This window comes from Quercus lobata, chromosome 11, assembly GCF_001633185.2.
Source record: "Quercus lobata isolate SW786 chromosome 11, ValleyOak3.0 Primary Assembly, whole genome shotgun sequence".
Classification (NCBI taxonomy): domain Eukaryota; kingdom Viridiplantae; phylum Streptophyta; class Magnoliopsida; order Fagales; family Fagaceae; genus Quercus; species Quercus lobata.
The window spans coordinates 12,310,933-12,334,688 of record NC_044914.1 but is presented as its reverse complement, the minus strand read 5'-3'; the positions used below and the strand labels follow the sequence as shown (position 1 = coordinate 12,334,688).

Sequence of the window (23,756 nt, the reverse complement as noted above, 5' to 3'; positions counted from 1 at the left end):
GTTGAGAGAGTGAATGGACAGACCGGACCAAAGTTGAGAGAGTGAATTGAGAGAGATGAGCTTCAGAGTCTCAGAGATGAGATAAGAGTGAATGAGAGAGGCACGAATAAAAGAATGAAAAAGAAATGAGCAAGTGGAAGCCGATGGAACAAAATAATAGAAGCCGGATGATAAAATAAATTTTTTTTTTTTTTTAGCTCTAATGAACAGTGCACATCTATAGAGATAGATGTGCACTGTAGCAGTAGAGCTAAAAAAAAATGGATTTAGCTCCACTACTGGAACATCATTTAGATGTGCACTGTAGCAGTAGAGCTAAAAAAAATGGATTTAGCTCCACTACTGGAGCATCATTTGAGCAACAGTGTAGCTAAAATTTAGCAATATAGTAATATAATTACATTGCTCAAATGCTCTGAATTAGCACGATCTCTCTTTAATTATTACGCAAAGTCTCTGCGCATTGCTTTCCTTTTTGTTTTTTGTATTGAATTCAGGTGAATCCGTCACAGGGTAGTTCTTCCAAGAAAAAGTGAAAGTTCTCTTTGGATTTTTCTTGTCTAACCTTTTTCGTCTATATTTTGCGGTTGATTTTAATATAAGAAATGTGATCACACTGTTGGAATCTTAATAAAACAATGTTGTTAAAGCCACAATGTTGTTAAGCAAACTACTTTTACAATGCACTAATCTGATCATCTGTCGAGAAAATATCTGTTTCACTGAGACATATCAATATATATAAAAGCAGAGACCATATGCCGGAGTGCATAAGATCTTGCCAAGTGGCACTCTAATTTTGCATTGTGCATTTTTTTTTTTTTACTTCTTTCATTAAGTGTTTTTACTGTTATGCAAAAGTTCATATTAACTTATTTTCCTACTAGCTTATTAATGTCCCATTAATTTACTAAACTTACACCATACCTTTCTCTATTCTTCATGTCTTTTAGCACACCCACCATTTTAGTATTTTAAAAAAAGCAAAAAAATAATAATTAAGGACTAATAATAATAACTAACCAGATAAGGCCTTGAAGAAAGATAGAGAAACACAAAAATGTTGTGGATTGTTATATAAAATGCACTGTTTCACTATATATTACAAAAAAAAAAAAAAAAAAAAAAAAAAAAAAAAACCTAAGACTGACAAAACATTTGAAAGAGAGAGAAAGAGGAATCTAAGGGGTCACTGCCTTTGTTATACAGGCCACCCACTACCATCAAGACACCGAAACCCCTACGGGTTTTTTTTTTTTTTTCCTTTTTCTTTTTAAAATTAGTGGCTTAAATATGATTTAGGTTTACAAATATAAACATTAACATGAGCATGAACATGAAGGTAGATTTCTATTCATTTTCTTGAAGAAAAATATACTCACAAAAAATTCCAAAGTTTATTAAGTAAAGAAGAATCAAGTTATAGATAGCAAAATCAACAAACCAAAATTTTTACGATACTAAAAGGAGCCATTACTCATTTGAAACAACCCAAAATACTCAAGGACTAAAAAAAAAAAAAAAAAAAACCATCCACTCCACACATCCATTGCAACTACTTTAGCTCAAGGAAAACAATATATATATATATATATATATATATATATATTTTAATTTAGAAATAATTACAGTATCTATGCTAACCCCGCAACTTGAACCTTTTCTCCTTGACTCCCAAAATTTGAACATTTTCTCCCTTAAACCCAAGAAACTTTGTGTATGTGGAGGTGTCAATTCAGTTACATGGCCCTCGACATATATATATATCTCATTCAATAAATATAGAACTTCCTTTAAAAAACAATTAATATGTTTATCATAATTAAGGGAAATCCTAATGGGTACTTCACTTGAGCATATGTGAAAAAGGCATATACATACCACAAATGGCAAAGGAGAAAGAAAAAGTTGCTAATCACTTTTAATTTGGTTAATTGCTTTGCCTCAATTAGTCACCCAAACAACATACCTTTTATTCATTCCACAACCACAAATGACAATGCAGCATTGGCCATCGGTAATTGCTAATCTGAAAGTATAGATTTCTCTTTAATAGCTTTACCTTCGTTTCTTTTGGCTAATATGTCTTTACCAAATCAAAATCAAACCACAAAAATCATATAAAATCACCAAATTAGAGTTTAAAATTATAATTAAATTTTTAAAAGAAATGTAGGCACAATTGCACAAAAATTTCATGTAACTAAGTCACACTTAGGAATATTGGACCCTTTTTCCTTTGTATAAATAGGGGGTCCCAATAGGATAAGGGGGCTAACAATTTTCTCTCCAAAACATTTATTGTAGGAACATAAAAGTTTTCCATCATAGACTTTTCACACTCAAAGAACATGACTTGCCAACTAATCAACCTATAGTTTTTAGTGCCTACAGCAATTTCACAACATCAAGAACAAACCCCAGTGTATACAGTGTCAAATTCCATAGTCTCCTATTACATCAAATGAGTGTTTAATTTCTCTTGCAAAGTATTGAATAGTAAAGCTTCTGAGCTATAGTCTCAACTACAACTCTCAATCATGTTGGACTTAGATGACACCTTTCCATAATGTATCATAATGAGATGCAAAAAAAAATTGGAGTGTACACAACCTTTAGTATGGATGGGAAGAAATTTCATCCTATTCCAATTGGTTAGGTCAATAAGGGACCTATTCCAATTTAATGATCTTGGAATTTTGTAGACAAGTAATAATCAAGGAAACTTCCACCTAAAAGTTGGACTTTTGGCAAGAGAGAAAATTGATGTCTCGAGAAATCAAGCCAACCAAAATGGACCATATTCTTAATTTCTTATCTTGATTTGTTCCATGTACAAGATTTACAATCAATGCTTAGTGTATAAAAGTTGAACATCTTATCTAAAGTTCATCCTTTGAAAGTTTGAGAAAAAATTCATTTAAACGAACACAATATATAAATTATAAAGGAATCAAAGAAAAATTGTCAAAAATAATAAAAATTTAATTTGTGCTTAAATTCTTATAAGGATGAACACAATAACAATATCCTTTTTTAATTATTTATTTAAATAAAGATTAGAAAAAAAATCTATGCTTAAATTCTTATAAGGATGAACACAATAGCAATATCCTTTAAAAAAAAAAAAAAAAAGATAAAAAAAATCTATGCTTATTTTGTACGTATGATAAAGTCCTATCACAAAGTTTTTTTAGACTCATGCTAATTAGTGATTAGGAGTTATAAAAAAATAATCATCAATATATATATATAAAGCAGAGATCTCATGTGGAAGTGCATGATGTCTTACCAAGTAACGCTCTAATTTTGCATTTAGCATTTTTTTTTTTTACCTCTTTCATTAAGTTTTTTTTTATTGTTACCCAAAAGTTCATATTAACTTATTTTATTGTTAGCTTATTAATGTCTCATTAATTTACTAAACTTACACCACACCTTTCTCTATTTTTCATGTCTTTTAGCACACCCACCATTTTAGTATTTTTAAAAATGCAAAAATATAATAATAATTAAAGACTAATAGTAATAACTAACCAGATAAGGCCCTGAAGAAAAATAGAGAGATACAAAAATGTTGTGGATTTTTGTATAAAACACACTGTTTCACTATATATTACCAAAATAAAAAACCTGAAACTGACAAAACATTTGAAAGAGAGAGAAAAAGGAATCTAAGGAGTTACTGCCTTTGTTATACAGGCCACCCACTGCCATCAAGACACCGAAACCCCTATGGGTTTTTTTTCTCTTTTTTTCTTCCTTTTTCTTTTTAAAATTAAGGGTGGGTAATTTGGTTGGATAGTTTTTGTTTTGGGTATATAAGTAGAGATAATATTTAGTACACAATTTAAAACCATATTCTACCATGGTTCAATTTTAAATCATGTATAAGACACATGCCTACACATTTGTCCAAACCATGTCATAATGTCGCACTATTGATAAGTGGAATACGGTCAGAGAGTTGGACAAACTTTCATTTCATGGGATGAAATATGTGAACACAACACAAATTAGTTGATTTTCATGGTCCCGTTACTCTTTTGCATTTATTCTTGGTTTCATGATTAAAAAAAAAATAATAATAAAAAATCTTACCTTAAGAAAGGTACAAATATGCAATAAAGCTACTAAACTAATTTTTAATACCTTAAAATGTATATGTTTCTTTACTCTAATTTAGCTTACTTTTTTTTTATAATATATATACAATATTATCCAAAACCATCTTACATAAAATATTACAAAATTATCTATGCATCGCACAGGCAACTAACTAGTTGATATTAATAACACACACCTTAATTTGCATACTCAGGCTGCATAATCTACACACTAAAACCACAAGATGGGATGATGGATTATTGTGATACACATAGTCTATTAATTTGAAAATTTTCGTAACCACCTTAGTTTTTAACTATTCGATACTAAAATTGATAGTATTTCAAATGCAGATCAGCCTCCAACGATATTGCATTAGCGGGAGTAATCCCCTCATCTACAAAGGAAAAAGAATAATATTTCTTGACCACTGGTTGGGGAGTATCTACAATCCCTTCCTCAGCAGCCTTGCGTTTTGAAGAGGAGCTCAGTGAGATGGTGGTGTGTTGATCTAGACAGCAAGAGGATATATTAACCACATATTTAAACTTTGAATATCTCTATTAAAAATACAAAAAAAATATCAGTTAAGTTACCAAAATCTTCACTAAGCCAAATTTAAATTAATAATAATAATAAAAATAGCAAAAGTGCACATAAATATTGTAACAAAGTGTGACAAATTAATGAAAAATGAAAAACTTGTTGTGGGTCCTGCCCACTTTAGTGGCCAAGTGAGCCATGTACATGTGATTTGGAGTCCTTATTTTCCTAAGAGAAGTAGGAGGCGGCCAGGGTTATTAACTGATGCATATAAAGATATATGTTTTGTGACGTGTGTCGCATGGTAGAAGGAAAAAAAAAATGGTACATTAAGGCTGCGTTTGGTTCAATGTAAATTGAATTCCAAGTGTAAAATGAATGCAAAGGAAAGTGAATTCCCATAAGAAAAATGAAATCTGGGTGTTTGGTTCTGCAATGGAAAATAGTCCAGAAAACAAATTCCAGTGTTTGGTAACATTCTGAAAATGCTATTTTCCTACAAAATTTTCACATTTTTTCAACCATTTTCTCAACTCCCAAACAAATTTTATAACAAAAAAAAATTCAAAATATACACTTAACACAACCAAAAATCAAAATAAAAACATCTTTTATTCACAAACTTGGTGAGAGGAGGAAGAAAGAGTGAGAGATTGAGGGAAAGAGAGGATCATAGTGGATGGAGGCAGCGACGGGTAGATCGAGTGGGTTTGGGGGTGGAGTGGAATGGGCTGGTCGTCGGTGGCGGCCAAATTGGCCAGTGCATTGGAGAGGTGGGTCTTGGGTGTTTATGGATCGGTGATGAGGGAAGGGTGGGTTGAGATCTTCAAGTGTGTGATGTCTATGAGGAGTGGGCTGGTGGTCGATGACAGCCAGATCAGCGATGTTGAGCAAGAGGGAGAAGATGAGTTAAGGAAGAAGAGAGGAAAAAAAAAAAAAAAAAAAGCTTGGCCAGTGCGTGATCTGGGCGGTGGGGGCGGCACGATCTAGGCTAGCTGGAGCTTGGTTGGGTGAAGGGGTGTGCTCTCTCCCTCTCTCTCTCTCTTTGTCTGTGAGTGCTAGAAATCATTTAAAGGTAAAATAAAAACTGAAATTCATTTCTGGCTTGGGAGGGTTATTTTACAGTTAACGCAAAAATTGATTTCTATTTGACCCAATTTTCTATACTTACCAAACACATAGGCTGGTGTAAAATGATTTCTTGAAATCATTTTCAACCAAAACAAACGCAGCCTAAGAGTGAACTGACCGCCTGCAATGAAACAGAAAAGGAAGAGCAGCCTAAGTGTGATGCGGTGAATGCACCAAAGAAAGAAAAATTTTGTGCGGGTAAAGTAGACAAAAAGACTCTTTACCCGTGAGACATATAAGACAAAATTAATTTTAGAGTTTTTCTCTAGGGATATATTTTTGGTACAACAATCAAGGATTGTTGTTGTATTTAGAGTGTGACTGAAGATTTCATTATATTAAAAAAAAAAAAAAATTTAAAAATGTTGGGTCAGATAGGTTGACCCAACTCGACAAAGAAAAAAAAGTTGGGTAGCTGATCGGCTCGTTTTTACTCCGAGACAAAAATCTCAGGTCCGAGTTGAGTGTTTTTCATTAGATTCATGCAAAGTTACCAGTCCGAATCCAATATCCAATTTTGCTAGGTCTATTGATTGGAATTACTTTTGTTGAAAGAAATTCAAAATCAAGATAAGAGCCCAATCCTTTTTAAATATCCTCATGTTCACACACTCAAAATACACACAAAGCCCAAACACTCCGCACACTCAAAATCTAAATACCCAAAGTCCGCAAAGTCTAACCACACCAAGCCCAAAGACTCAATGCCCAGATACAATTCTTTTCAGTCATTTCAAACATTAATTTTGCAACAAACACTATATCACACCCACCCTTTACCTCTCCAAAGAAACTCCAAGCCCATCTTCAGTCCTATAAACCAACAATTCACCCATCATAGTCCAGGAAGTAACAATTTATCCTTATGCCGAGTTGAAGAAGCTACCACTTTAGTGATGAGACAGATGCTAAACTATTGGTCCTTGGAGTATGGGGAAATTAGAAATGTAATGTGAGAGAGAGTACTTGGAATAAAAACAAAAATTCTTTTGTTTGGGGGAATAGCTATTATATAGCCCAAAGAACCGAAGCCTAAATACGGTTCTTTTTAGTCAACTCATTCTACCATGCTTGCACTCCAAAGAAATATCAAGCCCATCTTCAATCCTATAAACCAACCATTCATAGAAAGGTACAAGTGACACTTATACGAATTGAAGGAGCTTATGCCAGATCCTTTAAACCTACAATTCATAAAAAAAATAAAATAAAAAGGGGAACATTTTTGCGAATTGAAGGACACTTATGCGAATTGAAGGACACTTATGCACAAGTGACACTTATGCGAATTGAAGGATCTTATGCCACTTTAGTGATAAGCCAATTCGCTGACTATAGGTCTTTTGAGAGAGAGAGAGAGAGAACTTAAGTATATAAAACAGCTCCTCAGAAATAATTTTTACTTGTTTTTATAATTCATTGTTAGAAAGGATTTAAACTCTGCACATTTTTGTTAGAAACATGAAACAGTGTCAGTTAAGTTACATAACTCTTAGCTAAATAACTTTTACTTAGAAATTATTATTTATGTACCAAATTATAACTAAACAAATGTCTAAATGAGTGACTATTCGAAAATGAATAGTTATTCTATGATGATTTATGAGATTTTATTTATTACTTGAAAATACTTTTATGTAATTGGAAAATATTTAGGGATGCTATTGTTACTTTTCTTTACATAGTGGACAGTGTGGAGAAGTAAAAACAAATTGAAATAATTTTCTTGATGCATCTGAATTCAATTTGCACCCCAAAAAAACCAATACTGCATATGACATAACATTTGATACGAGAGGAAATTAAAGTATAAACATTAGGGATCATCCTTTAACTTCTTCCACTTCGATATAATTGTGACATTTTACTTGTTGAGCCCAAACTTGTTGGAGCAAAAAATCCGATTGAGTCATAACACTTTCCATTACAAGATTTGAACCTGAAACTTCCACCTCTCAAACTCTTAAGAGAGTCAGCCCATAACCGTTAGACTAACCATCCCAATGATTCTTCCTTTGACTTATTAACATAAAACCACTCATATATTACAAATTTTTTAGGTGACCGACAAAAAGTCGGAAATCCCTCAATATGATACTTCTATCTTGATAAAATCACTTTTTTTTTTTTTTAATGTCTAAGGGCCGCAACCAACCAATAATGTAGTGATATTTTCAACTTTGATTTTTAACCATGCATGTTTTCAACCAGTTAAATTATTGCTTTCACGTCATATTCTCTTGGGACTTTTTTGTTCCCCTATTCGTAGGCCCTTTTCCTCATTAAACTAAAGAAAAACAGCAACACCCGATGCTCCATTTTCAGAGCAACTGCGAGTGGTAATGATTTTTTTGCTCTAAAAGAAATACAGAAGATAGATTCGTAGATGACTAGCTGTAATACAGAATGGGTCATTTTTAATTTTTAAGTGTATGAAATATTTACCTTTTCAGATTCGATCGGTTGAGACTGAAAATCTAGAAGCCTGCAGTCTTTTCAAATTTATTTTCTTCTGAAGAAAAAAAAAATCATCATATAAAATAATTTAAAATTGAAACATTTTAATAAAAATGGAAAATTCTTTTTATAAGATTTGAAATAATATATAATAGTAAATAATTACCTGTACCTTACTCCATTAAAATATTTTTTTTTCTTTTTTTTTTAGAGAATTTTAACTTATGACGTCCACTCCTGATAATAACTCTTTATTAATTATTAGATCAAGATACCAATCGGTTTTTGGTATAGGCATAGATTGAAGTCCAGATCTCTTATTCAATCATCATAAACTTTACCAGTTAAGTTAACTAGAACTTAAGGTTAAGGGTTTCGATTATTTCTTCCAAGTATAAAATATTTTTTTTTTGTAATAAATGGCTCTTTGCCGATCACTAACACAAGAAAATGTTCCCAGTCAGAATTGTATGGGAGAGAAAAGATACCAAAAAATTATTGCAAAAATTGTTGAATCGTGTCCAAGAACCAAAAGCAAGGGAATTATTAGGAGTACAAAAATTTGGACCTTCCATGTTGTATATGCATCAAATAAAGTGGACATGTCACAATGGACGGAAGTTCTATATTTCCTGTTGGAGTCAGCACTTATCCTCTTCTTGTCCAAAGAAAGCACCAAGATTGCTTTAAAAAATGAGTTTTTTATTTTATTTATGAGGCTTGCATAGGCAATGAGTTAAAAAATAAAGGAATTTTTTATTTTAAAAAAAAAAAAAAAAAAAAGGAATGTCAAAGTGATTGTGTGCCATATTGTTTGTTATTTTGGTTTGTAAATGGCTAAGAATAACTCTCTTCTTGGCTTCCTCAAAAAATTATAATTTTAATTGAAAATGTGATTTTTTTTTTTTTTTTTTGCTAGTATTTAATACTAGATACATATAAATTGTTATTGAATATTTTATACATTTTCTTGATGTGTTTTTTCCCCTGTAGGGTAACCCAAAAAAAAAAAAATTTTGAGATGATTTTTTTTTTTTTTTTTTTTTTGCCCACAAAAATATCCCTTAAAAATAATAATAATAATAATAATAATCTGTTGGTCGTAGAAATAAACACCCTGTAATATTCAATTTGAATGGAGGATAAGCTGGGCCATTTTACGCACGGTATCTGGGCTTAAACTAATAAAAGTGGGAAGAGTATTGGGCTTAAACATTTTCAATTCCGAGAGCTTTTTTCTTTTCCTTTTCTTTTCAGTTATTTTATCCTCAACATTAAAAAGGGTGTTCGTGACTCCACCGCTCACAAGATACCTAGTGATGAGCTCATTTGTTTATGGCATGATGTAAATCCAAATTTCAAAGGTCCCAAATTCAATCTATCGATATCATAGCGTCAATTCATGGGATTTTTAAGGTGTTTTATGAGCAAGAAGTAGAATAAGAAATGATATTAGTGATCAATTGAATAAGGGTATTAGTGATGTCATAAAACTTGGAGAATAAGAAATAATATAACCAAGTTTACTTATTTTCAATTTGATAACATTTTTTGTGCAGAAAAAAAGTTCAAAATTGAAATATATGTTCTCATAGAAAATAAATTTTTAATTTTGGTTTTTAAACGTATATTTCTTCTAAAACAAGCTTTTATAAATTTAGACATTTTCATATATATTTTTCACCAAAAATAATATTAAAGGTATTTTCATGTAAATATTCCCACAAATTAGTTATAAACTAAATCTAGAAAAGTTAATATGAAATAAAACAAATGTTCAATTATGAATTAGTGTTTTTTTTTTTTTTTGGGGGGGGGGGGTGTGTGGTTTAAATCAAAACTGAATCATTACGGTTTGTGAAATTTACCCTAAAAATTTACCAAGAGGGTTGGTACACAGATTCTTATGGAATTGTTGTACGACTCATACAAACATAAAATGACTAATTAAGTGCGAATTATTTTCCATTTTCTTGTGAAATGATTATGAACTAAGCCATGTGATTGACCCGTAGTCTAGCTGAATAAAGCTTGTTGGATAAACCTAACATGATAGTCAATGGAAATTATGGAATGCCAGGAAGAATATTCGCTGTTTATTGTAATGCAAAATATACCTTTTCTGAAAATAATGCAAAATATTTATAAAAATAGGCTATAAGATTATTGGTTACTAATTACATATCATTAGCAACCACACTTAATCTTATGTCTATGGCATACTGGATCTTAAACTTTTTTCATTGCAGTGTTAGTGTACTATTGTTATGTTGTCATTGTATTGCTGTTGTCTCTCTGGTCTCTTTATTTATATATACAAGTTACAACAATATTACAACATCCTTAATTTGTAAAGTATTTCCATCATTCAATATATATAGAGAATTATATATATATATATATATATATACACATAGAGAGAGATTCTCAGTTGCAATAAAAGAAATACATTTTGTTTGCCATAATTCGATAGTTGGAGAATAAAATATTTGAATTTTGAATATCTTCATAAAAAAACATTAAGAGATATCAATTAATTGAATTATGAAATTATTTGCCAACAAAAAGAAACACTTAATCCAACTAAGTTATTTAATTATAATTATTCCACATATTATTATATACCGATCAATTCTTTATTTTTATTCATTTTCCTTTTTTTAACTTTTAGATGACATCATTCCCACGCATGCCATTAACCTTCTTTTTTTTTAGCAAATCCATTACCCTTCGTATGTGAAGGCATCATAAAGCTAGCCTAATTTCTCCGCCACACGCCTAATTTCTATTCTATCAAGCCAATGATTCCATTGGTAGGTGCCACCCTAGCCCATAATTGGGCCCAGAGTCAAGTCAATGTTGTAAGATTGCAAAGTTTGAGTTGAAAGGTAGTTGAAATAGTATAGTGAGGTCTATAAATAGTATTAAAAAATACAATTAGACTCATAAATAATAGTAAAAATAAGTTAAATAGTAATAAAAAATAAAAATAAAAATAAAAAATTGGCTTTTTTTAAGCAATCTCAAACGCACACTTAATAGATTTCAAATTATTTTTTATTATGTGTATCGGGTTATATTAAGAGGGAGATGTTAATGAATGTTAGAGGGTATTTGTTAGTGGACCATTTTAGAAAAGTTTATATGAAAAAAGAGAAAAAATAATTAATGTCTTAACAATTTTTTTCAATTTTTCATAAAAATAATATAAAAACTTTTTAAAAATGTTTTCTTAACGATTGACCTAAAGGCACATGTTAATATGAATCATATTAAAAATAAATAAACATATAATTAGAAGTTGCAAGACATTTTTTTTAGGAAAATAATTACTTATAAATAATTTAATGATTACAGGTATAAATTTAATGTTATGTATTTTTTTAAAATATATTTTTACAGATTAAATATTATTTTAAAAAAAAAAAAAAAAAAACACTACCAATGTCTAATTCCAAATTTTTTGAGACAGGTATGTATTCTCAACCATTCGTGATGTCATTTTAGAAAGGAAAAAAATTTAAAATAGTGTAAATAAAATACACCTTTCTCTGATTACCTTTTACCCGGCAAATGGAATTTACCTAATAACCTTTTTGGTAAGTTCCATTATGAATTATCAACTTTCAGTCAAAAAAACCAAAAGTGCAATTATGAGCTAATTAACTCATAATGTCGTCATTTTTGCTTAATCACCACACACTTGTCAATCCCTCGACAACTCAAAACATTCTTCAAGGAATTTCATGTCCTCATTTCTCACTCCTTAACTTTTTACCGACTTCATTCATTCATTTGACTCTCTATCTCTCTCTCTCTCTCTCTCTCTCTCGAACTCCTAAATGTATATATTTGAATGCAAGACCTCTCATTAATCACAACTCACAACCCTACATACTCAACAAAACACACTCTTTTACTCCCTCTCTCTCTCTCTCTCTCTCTCTCGGTCTCTCTCTCTTTGAAACCATGAGCAAGCTCATCTTGTTTTACTTACTTCTTCTTGTTCTTCCTCTTTCGGCCTTTGCTGAATGTAGCTGTGAAACCCAACCCGAAGAAAGAAACAAAACCAAAGCTCTTAAGTTCAAGCTAGTCGCAATATGTACAATCCTAATAGCAAGTGGACTTGGTGTGTCACTCCCAATCGTAGGCAAAAAAATCCCAACTTTGAACCCTGAAAACAACATCTTCTTCATGATCAAAGCCTTTGCAGCTGGTGTGATTCTCGCAACTGGGTTTATCCACATATTACCAGACGCTTTTGAGAGCTTAACAAGTCCTTGTCTTGGCCAAAAACCTTGGGGTGATTTCCCATTCACTGGCTTTGTTGCTATGCTCTCAGCTATTGGTACCCTGATGATAGATACTTTTGCAACTGGTTACTATAAAAGATCACACTTCGTTAAAGCTAGACCTCTTAGTGGGGACGAAGAGCAGCAAGGCGAGCATGAGGGTCATGTACATGTCCACACACATAAAACTCATGGACATGCTCACGGCTCTGCATTTGTTGCTGATGATTCGGGGTCCGAGGATCTTCTTAGACATCGTGTAATATCTCAGGTAATAATGAGTCCTTAAGGGTTTTTTTCCTTTTTTTGTTCCAATTTTTTCTTACTTGGATTCAAGTTTGTTGGGTGCTTGTTGACAATTGAATACACTCTCTTTGTGTCCCTTGCCTCCTCTGTTTCTTGTTGTTGTTGTTGACTTCTTCTAATTCTTCTTCTTCTGCTTCTCTCTCTCTCTTTTTAATGTGTTCCCCTTCCCATTCTTTGAACAAGTATAATTTTTACGCCTACAAAGAAAAAAGTTCAAGTAAAAATGAAAAGAGAAAATGGTTTACAAAAATATAATTGTTCTTTATTATAATTTCAAGACATTAAAAAGTTTTTCTCTAATGGAAATTCAAGATTTTACCAATGAGTTAGCTAAAGTTAAATAAACCAAGGAGAGAGAATTTAGTTAGCCATAAACTTCGAAATATAATTTATTTAAGATATGTTGCCTTCAGAAAAATAAGCTCTAAGAAACTATAGTAGAAAAATTGATATTTCATATATTAATTAGTTACTCTAAGTTTGAGTGTTATCAAAAAATTTATATGAATGAGATTAACATTTTTTTTTTTTTTTTTGAGAAACAAATGAGATTAACATTATATACCATATATACATTTATTTTTTAGTATAAAGTTTCATAATTCTTCAAATATAATCTTTTTCTTAATTTCGCAATCAAAAAGTAGCGCGTGTTTTGTGCACGCCATCTAAACTAGTATCACTAAAAGTGCTATTGTATTATTATTATTATATGTTGTCCGTGGCTGTGTTGTCATTGTATTGTTGTCTCTCTTTTTCCCTAAAAAAAAAGTATTGTTGTCGCTCTTGCCTCTCTAGTCTCTACACATACGCCTCCTCTTTATAGAATTTCCATCATTCAATATACATAGAATAACGTTCTCAATTCCAACAAAAAGATATAATTAATATCCCCTAAGTTATAAGGCCATTAATTATTATTACTCCACTTATTACTTATATATTGATCGATCTCTCTTATTCTACCAAAAAAATCGCTTTTATCCTTTTTCTTTTTCATCTTAAAAAATAAATGACATCATTTAATTTATATGTATGTCGGTAACCTTTTGTAAAAAAAGAATTTAATAAGTATGAATTACAATAGTTTACACAATTTTTATCATAACTCACCTATTAATGGTGGAGTTTCGAATGGTTACTTTTACTCTACCACTCCTAACTTGTCAAGTGAAGTTGTGGAAATTATTGATGTATTAGACATTTTAAAAAGAATTATAAAGTTTACTCCTAAGACCTCCAAGAAGCTTAAATATTCTTGAGTCCTTGACTTCCTTAAACTTACCGATGTCTGCATAACCCTTTGTTTCTTTTCTTAAATGCCAATGATTCCACACTGGACCATAGCTGGGTCCCTAGAGTCAAATCCCCACGGTAACGCTACACAACTTAATTGACTTAAATATTTTCTTCTTGGATAGATTGACGTGTGTAAAATTGTGTGTATAACAAACTTTACCCTTTCTTTTAACTTGGGTGGACATGTTAAAAATTAATAAATAATTTATTGATTTATAAGTGTAAATTTAAGCTGATTGTATGTATAAAAACAACTACTCCCAAACGCTAATCCCAATGCTTAAAACCAAAAATTTTATAAACAACTAGGGATTCTCAACAGATTTGTAAGATTGGTTAGATGTTGTCATTTTGGATAAAATTTTCAATTTATTATACTTTTAAATTATAATAATATTACGTTTGAAATATTTTCACAATAATTTCACAACAAATCTAAAATAACAAGCTAATACTGATTACAATATAGCACACTACTAATATATATATATATATATATTTTTTTTACCCGTGGCAAGCTAATACTAATTATAATATAGCATATTACTAATATCACATTTTTTACCTATCATTAATAATTTTACCATCTAAAATTTGTTATGAAATTATTGTTTACATAACATTATCCCCATCAATTATTTGATCCCCTTTTACACGGCAAAAAGAATTTAACTAAGAACCTTTTTTTTTTTGGAGAGAGAAATGAGTTTTTAATTTAACTAAGAACCTTTTCGCTGGTAAGTTCAATTATATCATTTCAGTAACTTCAGTTAACTCATAATGTTGTCATATAGGCATAATTACCACACACTTGTCAATCCCTACTCAATTCCAAACATGCTTCATGCAATTCCATGTCGCCATTTCTCAATTTACTCATAATGTCGCCATTTTGGATTAATAGCCTTTTTGCCTACATGCCACGTCATATTCACCGATTAATTGTAACTCTCTTTTCGTTTCATGTGTACCCTCTGTGAAAGACTGCAACCGAGTTATATTATGTATTAAAGGGTTTGATATGCCGGGTCTAGTATTTTAGTATGGGCTCCGTTAATCGACACCCTCAAGCAATTTGTTAATAAATAATTTTAAAAAATTTATTATAAATTTCATAAAAAATAAAAAAAAAAGCCGTAAAAAATTAGTTACTTTTTTTTTCGGTACTTTTTTTTAAAAAATATATATATATTCTAAACTAATATCCTTAAAATATTCGTTAACTTTTTTTTTTATTATTATTAATGATTTTTTTAGTTGTAAAAAAAATTTTATAATTTTCTATTAAAAAATACCAAGTCAATATTTTATTAACCAAGTAAATAATATACTGACGGCAATTAAGAAATAGAATAATATTACTTTTTTTTATAACTTTTCTTTGCTTTTTTTTTACTTTTCTTTTTTAGAATACTAAATATTTTTAACACACACACGGAGAGAGGGAGAGAAGGTTTTTTAAAAAAAACTTACAGTGGTGTATATCTAAAATGACCTAATTTTTGAACTCACACTCATTTTTCAATGTGGGATTAACATATAGTTTTTTCTTTTAAGAATATTAAGTATTTTTAACACATACACATGAGAAGAGAGAAGAAGGCTTTATTTTTAAAACTTGAGAATTAATAGTATTCACTTAAACTTAAAGAACTAATTACGCTCATAGAATAAACTTCAATGACCAAGAGTGTAGTTTCGCCTCACTTTTACTTACCTCATTCATTTGACTCTCTCACTGTCTCACTCAAAACATATTTGAATGCAAAGCCTCTCGAGCCCAACTCAGAACCCCACATACTCTACAAAACACACTCTTAAACTCTCTCTCTCTCTCTCTCTCTCTCAAACCATGAGCAAGCTCATGTTGTTTTACTTCCTTCTTCTTGCTCTTCCTCTTTTGGCCTTTGCAGAATGTAGCTGTGAAACCCAACCCGAAGAAAGAAACAAAACCAAAGCTCTAAAGTTCAAGCTAGTAGCAATAAGTACAATCCTAATAGCAAGTGGACTTGGCGTGTCACTCCCAATCATAGGCAAAAAAATCCCAACTCTAAACCCTGAAAACAACATCTTCTTCATAATCAAAGCCTTTGCAGCTGGTGTGATTCTTGCAACTGGGTTTATCCACATATTACCAGACGCTTTTGAGAGCTTAACAAGTCCTTGTCTTGGCCAAAAACCTTGGGGCAATTTCCCATTCACTGGCTTTGTTGCTATGCTCTCTGCCATTGGTACCCTGATGATAGATACTTTTGCAACTAATTACTATAAAAGATCACACTTCGTTAAAGGTAGACCTCTTAGTGGGGACGAAGAGCAGCAAGGTGAGCATGAGGGTCATGTACATGTGCACACACATAAGACTCATGGTCATGCTCATGGGTCTGCATTTGTTGTTGAGGATTTGGGGTCCGAGGTTCTTCTTAGACACCGAGTTATATCTCAGGTACTAAATGGGTCTTCTTCTTTTTCATTTTTCATTTTTTGTTCCAATTGTCTTAATTGGATTCAACTTTTTTGGGTGTGTTTTGATAATTGAGTACACACTCTTTGTGTCCCCTGCTTCCTCTGTTTCTTGTTCTCTTGTATTTTTATGTGTTCCCCTCCTCATTCTTTGAACAAGTATGATATTTTAAACCTACAAATAAAAATCATGTGAACTTGAAAAGAGAAATAGGTTTGAAAAATAAAGGTTTTTAGATATATAGGATTTGTTGGACTTGTACCGTTGTTCGATAATACTTATTCCTTACTATCATTTTAATAAATTAAAAATATTTATTTATTTTAAGAGGAAGTCTAGATTTTATCAATTGAGTTAACTAAAGTTAGAATAAAAAAATTAGTTAGACATAAATTCCAAAATATAGTTGATTTAGATTCTTTTTAGTAAAAAATATATCATGTGTTTCCTATTTAATCTGGCGTTTTGCCAGACCTTTGTTTCCAATGTTTCTTAAAAATAATAAATCTTGAGCCAATTCCAAAATACTATACTCCGTAACTGTTTTTTTTTTTCCTTGTGTTTATTACTTTATTAAGAAAAATCTCATGCTTTCTAAAGTCTTGTTGTTTTCAATGTTTTTAATCTTTATGAATGAGACAAGTTTGAATTGTACATTTGCACCTCTTCAAAACCTTTTGAAACTGTAAATGTGTCTTACCCACAAAAAAAAAAAAAAAAAATGTAAATATGTAATGGAGTTTCCTTAGCAAAGGAAAGTAGGATTATAATATATAGTATTTCTTTTTTTCTTTTCTTTTTTTGATAAAAGGTTAGAAAAATATATAGTAATTCTTTAAAACTTAAAAATGTTTGGACAAAATTTTGTGTATAGGTTTTGGAGTTGGGAATTGTGGTGCATTCCGTAATTATTGGCATCTCTCTTGGTGCTTCTGAAAGCCCAAAAACAATCAAGCCCCTTGTAGCAGCATTGACTTTCCATCAATTTTTTGAAGGTTTGGGTCTTGGTGGATGCATCTCTCAGGTATTATTTTTATTTCTTGTATTTGACACAATATGAATATATATATATATATATATATATATATATATATATCCTTATCTGTGTAGTTGCAACACTGCACCTACCAACCAAGACAAAGAGAGAAAAATCAAATTTTAAAAACAAAAAGGTGAACATGAACTAAATAGAAAGGAGAAAAACTAAAACTAAAAATATGTGATTTTATCATTTTATTTAACGTTGTACATAATATCATATCATTTAAAATTAATCTAATTCATAAAATGACTTTCTCCATTCCAAATAAAAAGAAAAAGATAGGCACGCTTTCTTCCATAATTTTTTTTTAAATCTTGAAATAGCACAACTATTAATAATAATATTTACTAGGATAAATAATTTATTAAAGAGATCAAATTGAGTAGGACAACTTTAAAGTTTAGTGAAAAATTTTGCTTCTCGGTAGCATTAATTTTTTAGAGTATTTATCTAATTCTATTGGTTCTCAAAAAGAAAAGAAAAATTTACAATATGTGTAGATAATTTCAAATTAGGGATATTATGAGAAATTCCAAAAATAAGAGATTTGTCTCATGTTAGTCAATTGGCTTTTAAAAATTAAAGAGTTGAGCCATTTTCAATTTAAATGATATTTATTTATCAGCATCTTTTACTCTATCATATAAGTAAAACCCGTTTGAAGTCTCCTTAAAACACAATGACAATTGTGCTTAGCTTTTAACAGAGAGTCACGTTATTTTCAATTTAAATGATACTACTTTATTAGCTTTTTGTTCTCTCTAATATAAGTGAGACCCATTTAAAGTCTTAACAAAATGACACATGTTATACACGTGTTAACTTTTTTTGTATGAACAGTTATACACGTGTTAACAAAAGCTAGAGGGCATAGCCTTGTTATTTCACCCATAGGACACATTACAACATCTTGCAATGATGTGGAGGTATTTATTAGACTGTCTAATACGAGAAGTTATACCCACTATGAGATGCAAGTAATATATACTCGTTGCAGGGTGTATTTTTCGGTCTAATACATACCCTTCATAATTTTATAGGTCCAAACTATATTCGACTATAGTATACTCCGTACTGTTTTTTTTTTTCAAAAGCATCATACGATTCAATCACAAACGCAAGTCTACTTCAATGAAATTCACAAAGTCAGTCATTGCCGTCAATGTTGAAATCTTCTGTAGTCCTTTTTTTTTTCTTTTCTTTTTTTTTTCTAATTCAATGGGCACAAAATGTACCAATACTAGTGCCCCGTCATTTCACTTTCAAATAAAGTGAAGTGATATGATATCCAAAGTCAGTCATTGCGGTCAATGTTGATCTTTTAGTAGTTTGTGCTTGGGCCTTTGGATTATCACAACAATGGGGTCCCTTGGAAGGGACAAGATACTGAAACTTCAATTTTTTTTGAGTGAAGGATGATGAAACCGCACTGTCTAACAAAATATGGCACATTTTTTTAATGATCATAACATATGCGGCACTATTTTTCACAATTACTATATGAGTAGATTATAATTAGTTTTCTATCATTTTTACATCAACTAATTATTTTTTTTTCTTTCCACTTATAATCAGTCCCATAGTATAACTTTGAGAAATTATGCGGTAAACATTCTAAATTGTAGTCCTACAATTATTGGTATTTTTTTTTTTTTTTTGAGAAACAATTATTGGTACATTATAACATAGAAGTCTGCACTTCTTGCATATGACATGTTTTGCAGTAAAGTGGGATCCACACATCCGTGGTCCATCTTGAGGTGAGATAACACATGGTGTATGCAACACAAGTGTTAGTGGGTCAATAATTGTTTATGCCTATTTGGTTATTAAATAGGCATAAACATCTTTAACACTTTTTAAAACTATATCTTACAAATGCTAACTTTTTTATAACAATATTTTTCTACAAAAGTTCTATAATTTAAACTTTTCTTCTTACTACAATCTTATATACTTAAAAAATGTGCTTTAAACTTAAACTTTTCAAAACAAGCTCTACTAAAATTTTGTCAAACGGATTTTTTTTTTTTTTTTTTTTGTTAAATTTGCTTTTTCCCCTTAGTAAAGAGCTTTTGAAGCCTTAAAACACTTAGCAGTCCCTAACACAATTAACTCAATGCAAAACACACCCTTAATTGTAAGTAGAATCCACAAATTCGTGGACCGTCCTGTTGTAGAAAATTTATTTTGTGTATTTGACATACGTTATACATAATCTCTTTTATGATATATTTCTTATAATTATCTACTATATATATTTTTTATAATTATCGACTATATAAGATTCACATGTCAAAATTACGCGACGGGTAATGCTTATCTGTCCTAAATGGCATTTGGTGGCTATGAAAAAGTATAAAGTAATAATTAGAAGGGATAGAAGAATTGACTAAGGGAATAGATAGAGCATTGAATCGAACTATCATTATCAATGGATGGGCACACTAATTCTTATCTGGTCGGTGCTTTATTTCAATATTTTGTGTAGGCAAAATTCAGGTCTCGAGCCATTGCAATTATGATACTTTTTTTCTCTCTCACAACTCCATTTGGAATTGCAATTGGCATGGGAATATCAAATATCTACAAGGAGAATAGCCCAACAGCATTGATTGTGGAAGGCCTGTTCAACTCTGCCTCAGCTGGGATCTTAATCTACATGGCTTTGGTCGACCTTCTTGCAGCTGATTTCATGAACCCTCGAATGCAAAGCAATTTGAGGCTCCAGCTTGGGGCTCATCTTTCGCTTTTGCTGGGTTCAGGTTGTATGTCACTCCTAGCCAGATGGGCCTAAAGGCTTCACTACAACCAGTGCTAGGAGTCCAGGATAGTAATTGTAATTTATCAGTCGGATATGATTATTAGGTGAAAAAATGGTGGGGTGAGTTTGTGTTAGATAAATGGCTTTTTAATGTTCTTCCTAAGTTAAAGAAGTATACTACTTCTTTTTTGTGAGAGCCCCTTTTTAGCTTAGCGGCATAAATGGAAAATAGCAGGAATTTACAAAAATGGTGGCATGAGTTTTTGTAGAATCCTTTCATTTTTGATGTAATCAAGTAGGAATTTTGACTATCCCTAATTTACGTGTGTTTTAATCATATGAAATATTTACTAGTTATATGATTTGTTTAAATGATTTGATAAGTCATGTTGTTAAAACAAGTGATAGTCATTTGAAAATGCTATATATTGATTGGAGGAGATTTCTCTAATGGTGTGTTCATTTTGCTCTAATTTCAAACTTGAATTGTTAATTTTTGAGAATTTGTAAAAATATAATTGTTTGTTTGACAAAATTCTCAAGAATTACAATTCCCGTGAACATATCAATACCTATGAACACAGGAATTATAATTCCCACAGAAATTGTAGAATTACTATTGTGATACTTAAATCCAACTTTTCCCACTTTTTCTTTCTTAAAATTAATTGCATAGAGTCAATAATAATAATCTGAAATCTCATCCTTTCCAGCATTGTTGCTCAAGTTTTAATTTTTCAAATCTAAAATCTCATCCTTTTTGCAAGTTTGCTCAAGTTTTAATTTTTCTCGATTTCTTCTTTTTCCCAAAATCGTTCTCAATCGTTCCCATCATTCATTAGAAACTTTTAGGCCCATAATAACATTATCAAAGAAAAAAGAAAAGTAATTAACCTGATATAGGAGACACTTAATGGATATGAAATGAGAAGAAAAGTAATTCACTTGCTCTAACAATTAATGGATAAAACTCAATAACACGAGAAACACAAATGGAAACACAATAAACCATATAGGAGGCACTTTTATTCAACGAGACTTCAATGTAAAGGTTTCAATAGCGACTCAACCTTGACAGTGGAATATGTGACTTCAATGTACATATCTATATCAATAAACACAATAAACCCATTCAATGAAAGACAAGATTCTATGTCAACTATGGAACAACAAACAAAATTGTGTGCAGACACACTGTCAAAATTTGAATACTGTCAAGAGAGACCTTCAAATATAGCAAATATAGCAAAATAGACCTTCAAGTGCCATATTCCACTGATAAAGTTTGAATAGCGACTCCAGCAAATTGATGTGGCAGAGAACGAAGGTCCGACAAGGTATGCAACGGTAAACAAAGGTCCGGCGAGGTTTGTGGCAGGAGACAAAGGAGCTGAGAAGGGAGATGAGATTTTAGGAACTCTTTTTCATATCTAGTATGATAACATGAGATAGGGTTTATCTTTATTTTTATTTTTTTATAGATGTTATTATGTGTATTAGAATGTATTGATTTTTGTAAGAACGCAATTTGTAATGACCCAAAATAATGTTGGGTTCGCACGTAAAAAGGTCCAAACAATATCATTTGTAGAGCGTGGGTTTGGAAGGCTAGGCTTTGGTCACCGGACGGTGGTGTTTTAGTGGGGTTCATACATAATTAAATAACGTTCGCTCTAGGAGTCTTTCTCCTGAAGGCGGGCTGGGAGGCTCTGGTTTTTGGCCATTTTTTCCAGTCTCTTTCATGGGTTACTCGTTCCTCCTTTTATATTAGTCTGTATTCCTTATCCTTCGTCCACGTGTAGGATCAACTTTTCCAAGTCTGATACTTGTCCCATCAGTCCATACCCAAAGTGGTTGGGGGTGGTTGTAAAAGCTGAAGAGCATGGCTCTGTTAGGTGCAGAATATTGAATGATAGTAAGGTCAGCTTTCCCTTTGTCCTTGGTCGTTGTACTATTCAACATCTCCTTTTCTAAATGACATAGATATTTTAGATTTTTTCCCAAATTGCTCATGTACCATTCCTGCCCTTTCATTCAGGGGGACCTCGGATATGCCGAGGACATAATTATCCTCGGCTATGTCCCAAGATTTACTTGGACTTTTATAACCTGTCCTCGGCTATACCCCTTCTCGGTTCAAGCTTTGGGCCCCAATCTAAAGGTGGGCCAGGGCCACGAATTATTAGGCCCCACAATAGCCCCTCAAAACCCTGCTGTCCGACCTCCTGGTCAGGGAGGAGGGTTTTGGTAATGCCAAGCCTTTATCATAACTCGTTTAGCTCTACCCTTCATTAATGTTAGTGTCTCTTCATCTACCTAGTAAATGCGCCAGACTACGAGACATTCTTCTAGATTCACTCATGATGCGCTCCTGCCGTTTCAGTATTCGAGACGCATTTTTAATGACTTCCCTTTACGAGACCATTCAAATCCGACGGTTGCCAATGACATTGGGGAGTTGAACAGACGCTACCTTACTTGCAGATCTTCTTGGAAATTTGCACGGATTAAATGCCTCTGAATTCTCCTTCCATATAAGAAACCAAACGAGAGGGTATTCCCTTCGTGTAAGAACTCTCCAACTTTCTTAAAGCCTTAACCCTCAAGCTGCGTTCCAAGTCTCCTTTACCAGCATAGCCAAAACTGATAGTGTAACATACTTGAAGTAAAGGCAGGGATGAAAAGATCGCACCCCTCTCAGAAGCACTCTGTCCTTCCGAAACCTAAGATGTCTCAGTCAAGGCAGAGTTGGCAGAGACTCAAGATACCTCTCATCCCCGCTTTAGTCAAAATCCGAAGTAGGAGCTCGTCACGTCAACCTTTTGGTGTGATTGAGTTGGGGTCACCATTATCAGTACCAGCCACTCTCTTATGAGCGTAACTAACATGACACCAGTGTGTTAGGAGTTAGGGCTAATGCAGGGACTAAATGTCCCTGCTTCTTCCTCTCTTCGTTAGCTACTGCCTCCTTTTGCCTCCCCTTCTTCTTCTTTCCCGTCACCAGATCCATCCTGGTGTTTTTACCTCTTATTCTTCTTCTCCTCTTCCATCAAGGGAGGTCCTCCTCTCAATATGGGTGACGCGGGGGCAGAATTTGGAAAGACTTCGGATCAAAGCTTAAAAAGACTTCTGGCTGTTTTTTCGTTTTGTTTTTTCTTTATTGTTTTTGTAATTTGTTTTCTATATAGGCTTGTTTAAGCCCTTCATTGTACGCTGTAATACCTCTTTATATTAATAAAAATCATCATTGCTTTATTTCGTATATTCTATATCTTCTTTTTGAAATGGTTATGCCGTGAATAGACGTACTACCCTGTGATTTATTCTTTATTTTTATACTATGGACGATGC

General features: G+C 31.8%; 1 protein-coding gene across 2 annotated transcripts; it reads left to right on the top strand.

Annotated features, from left to right (window-relative positions):
- Window positions 1–12,133: 12,133 nt before the first annotated feature.
- LOC115967531 (zinc transporter 1-like) lies at window positions 12,134–20,755 on the top strand. 2 transcript variants are annotated; one of them, XM_031086650.1, is made up of 3 exons: window positions 12,134–12,801; window positions 17,474–17,623; window positions 20,133–20,755. In XM_031086650.1, exons 1-3 carry the CDS (start codon window positions 12,208–12,210, stop codon window positions 20,436–20,438), a joined length of 1,050 nt encoding a protein of 349 aa, XP_030942510.1. In that variant the 5' UTR covers window positions 12,134–12,207; the 3' UTR covers window positions 20,439–20,755. The 2 variants fall into 2 exon arrangements, with proteins under 2 accessions (XP_030942510.1, XP_030942508.1); XM_031086648.1 differs by lacking the exon at window positions 12,134–12,801 and adding an exon at window positions 15,907–16,581.
- Window positions 20,756–23,756: the final 3,001 nt, after the last annotated feature.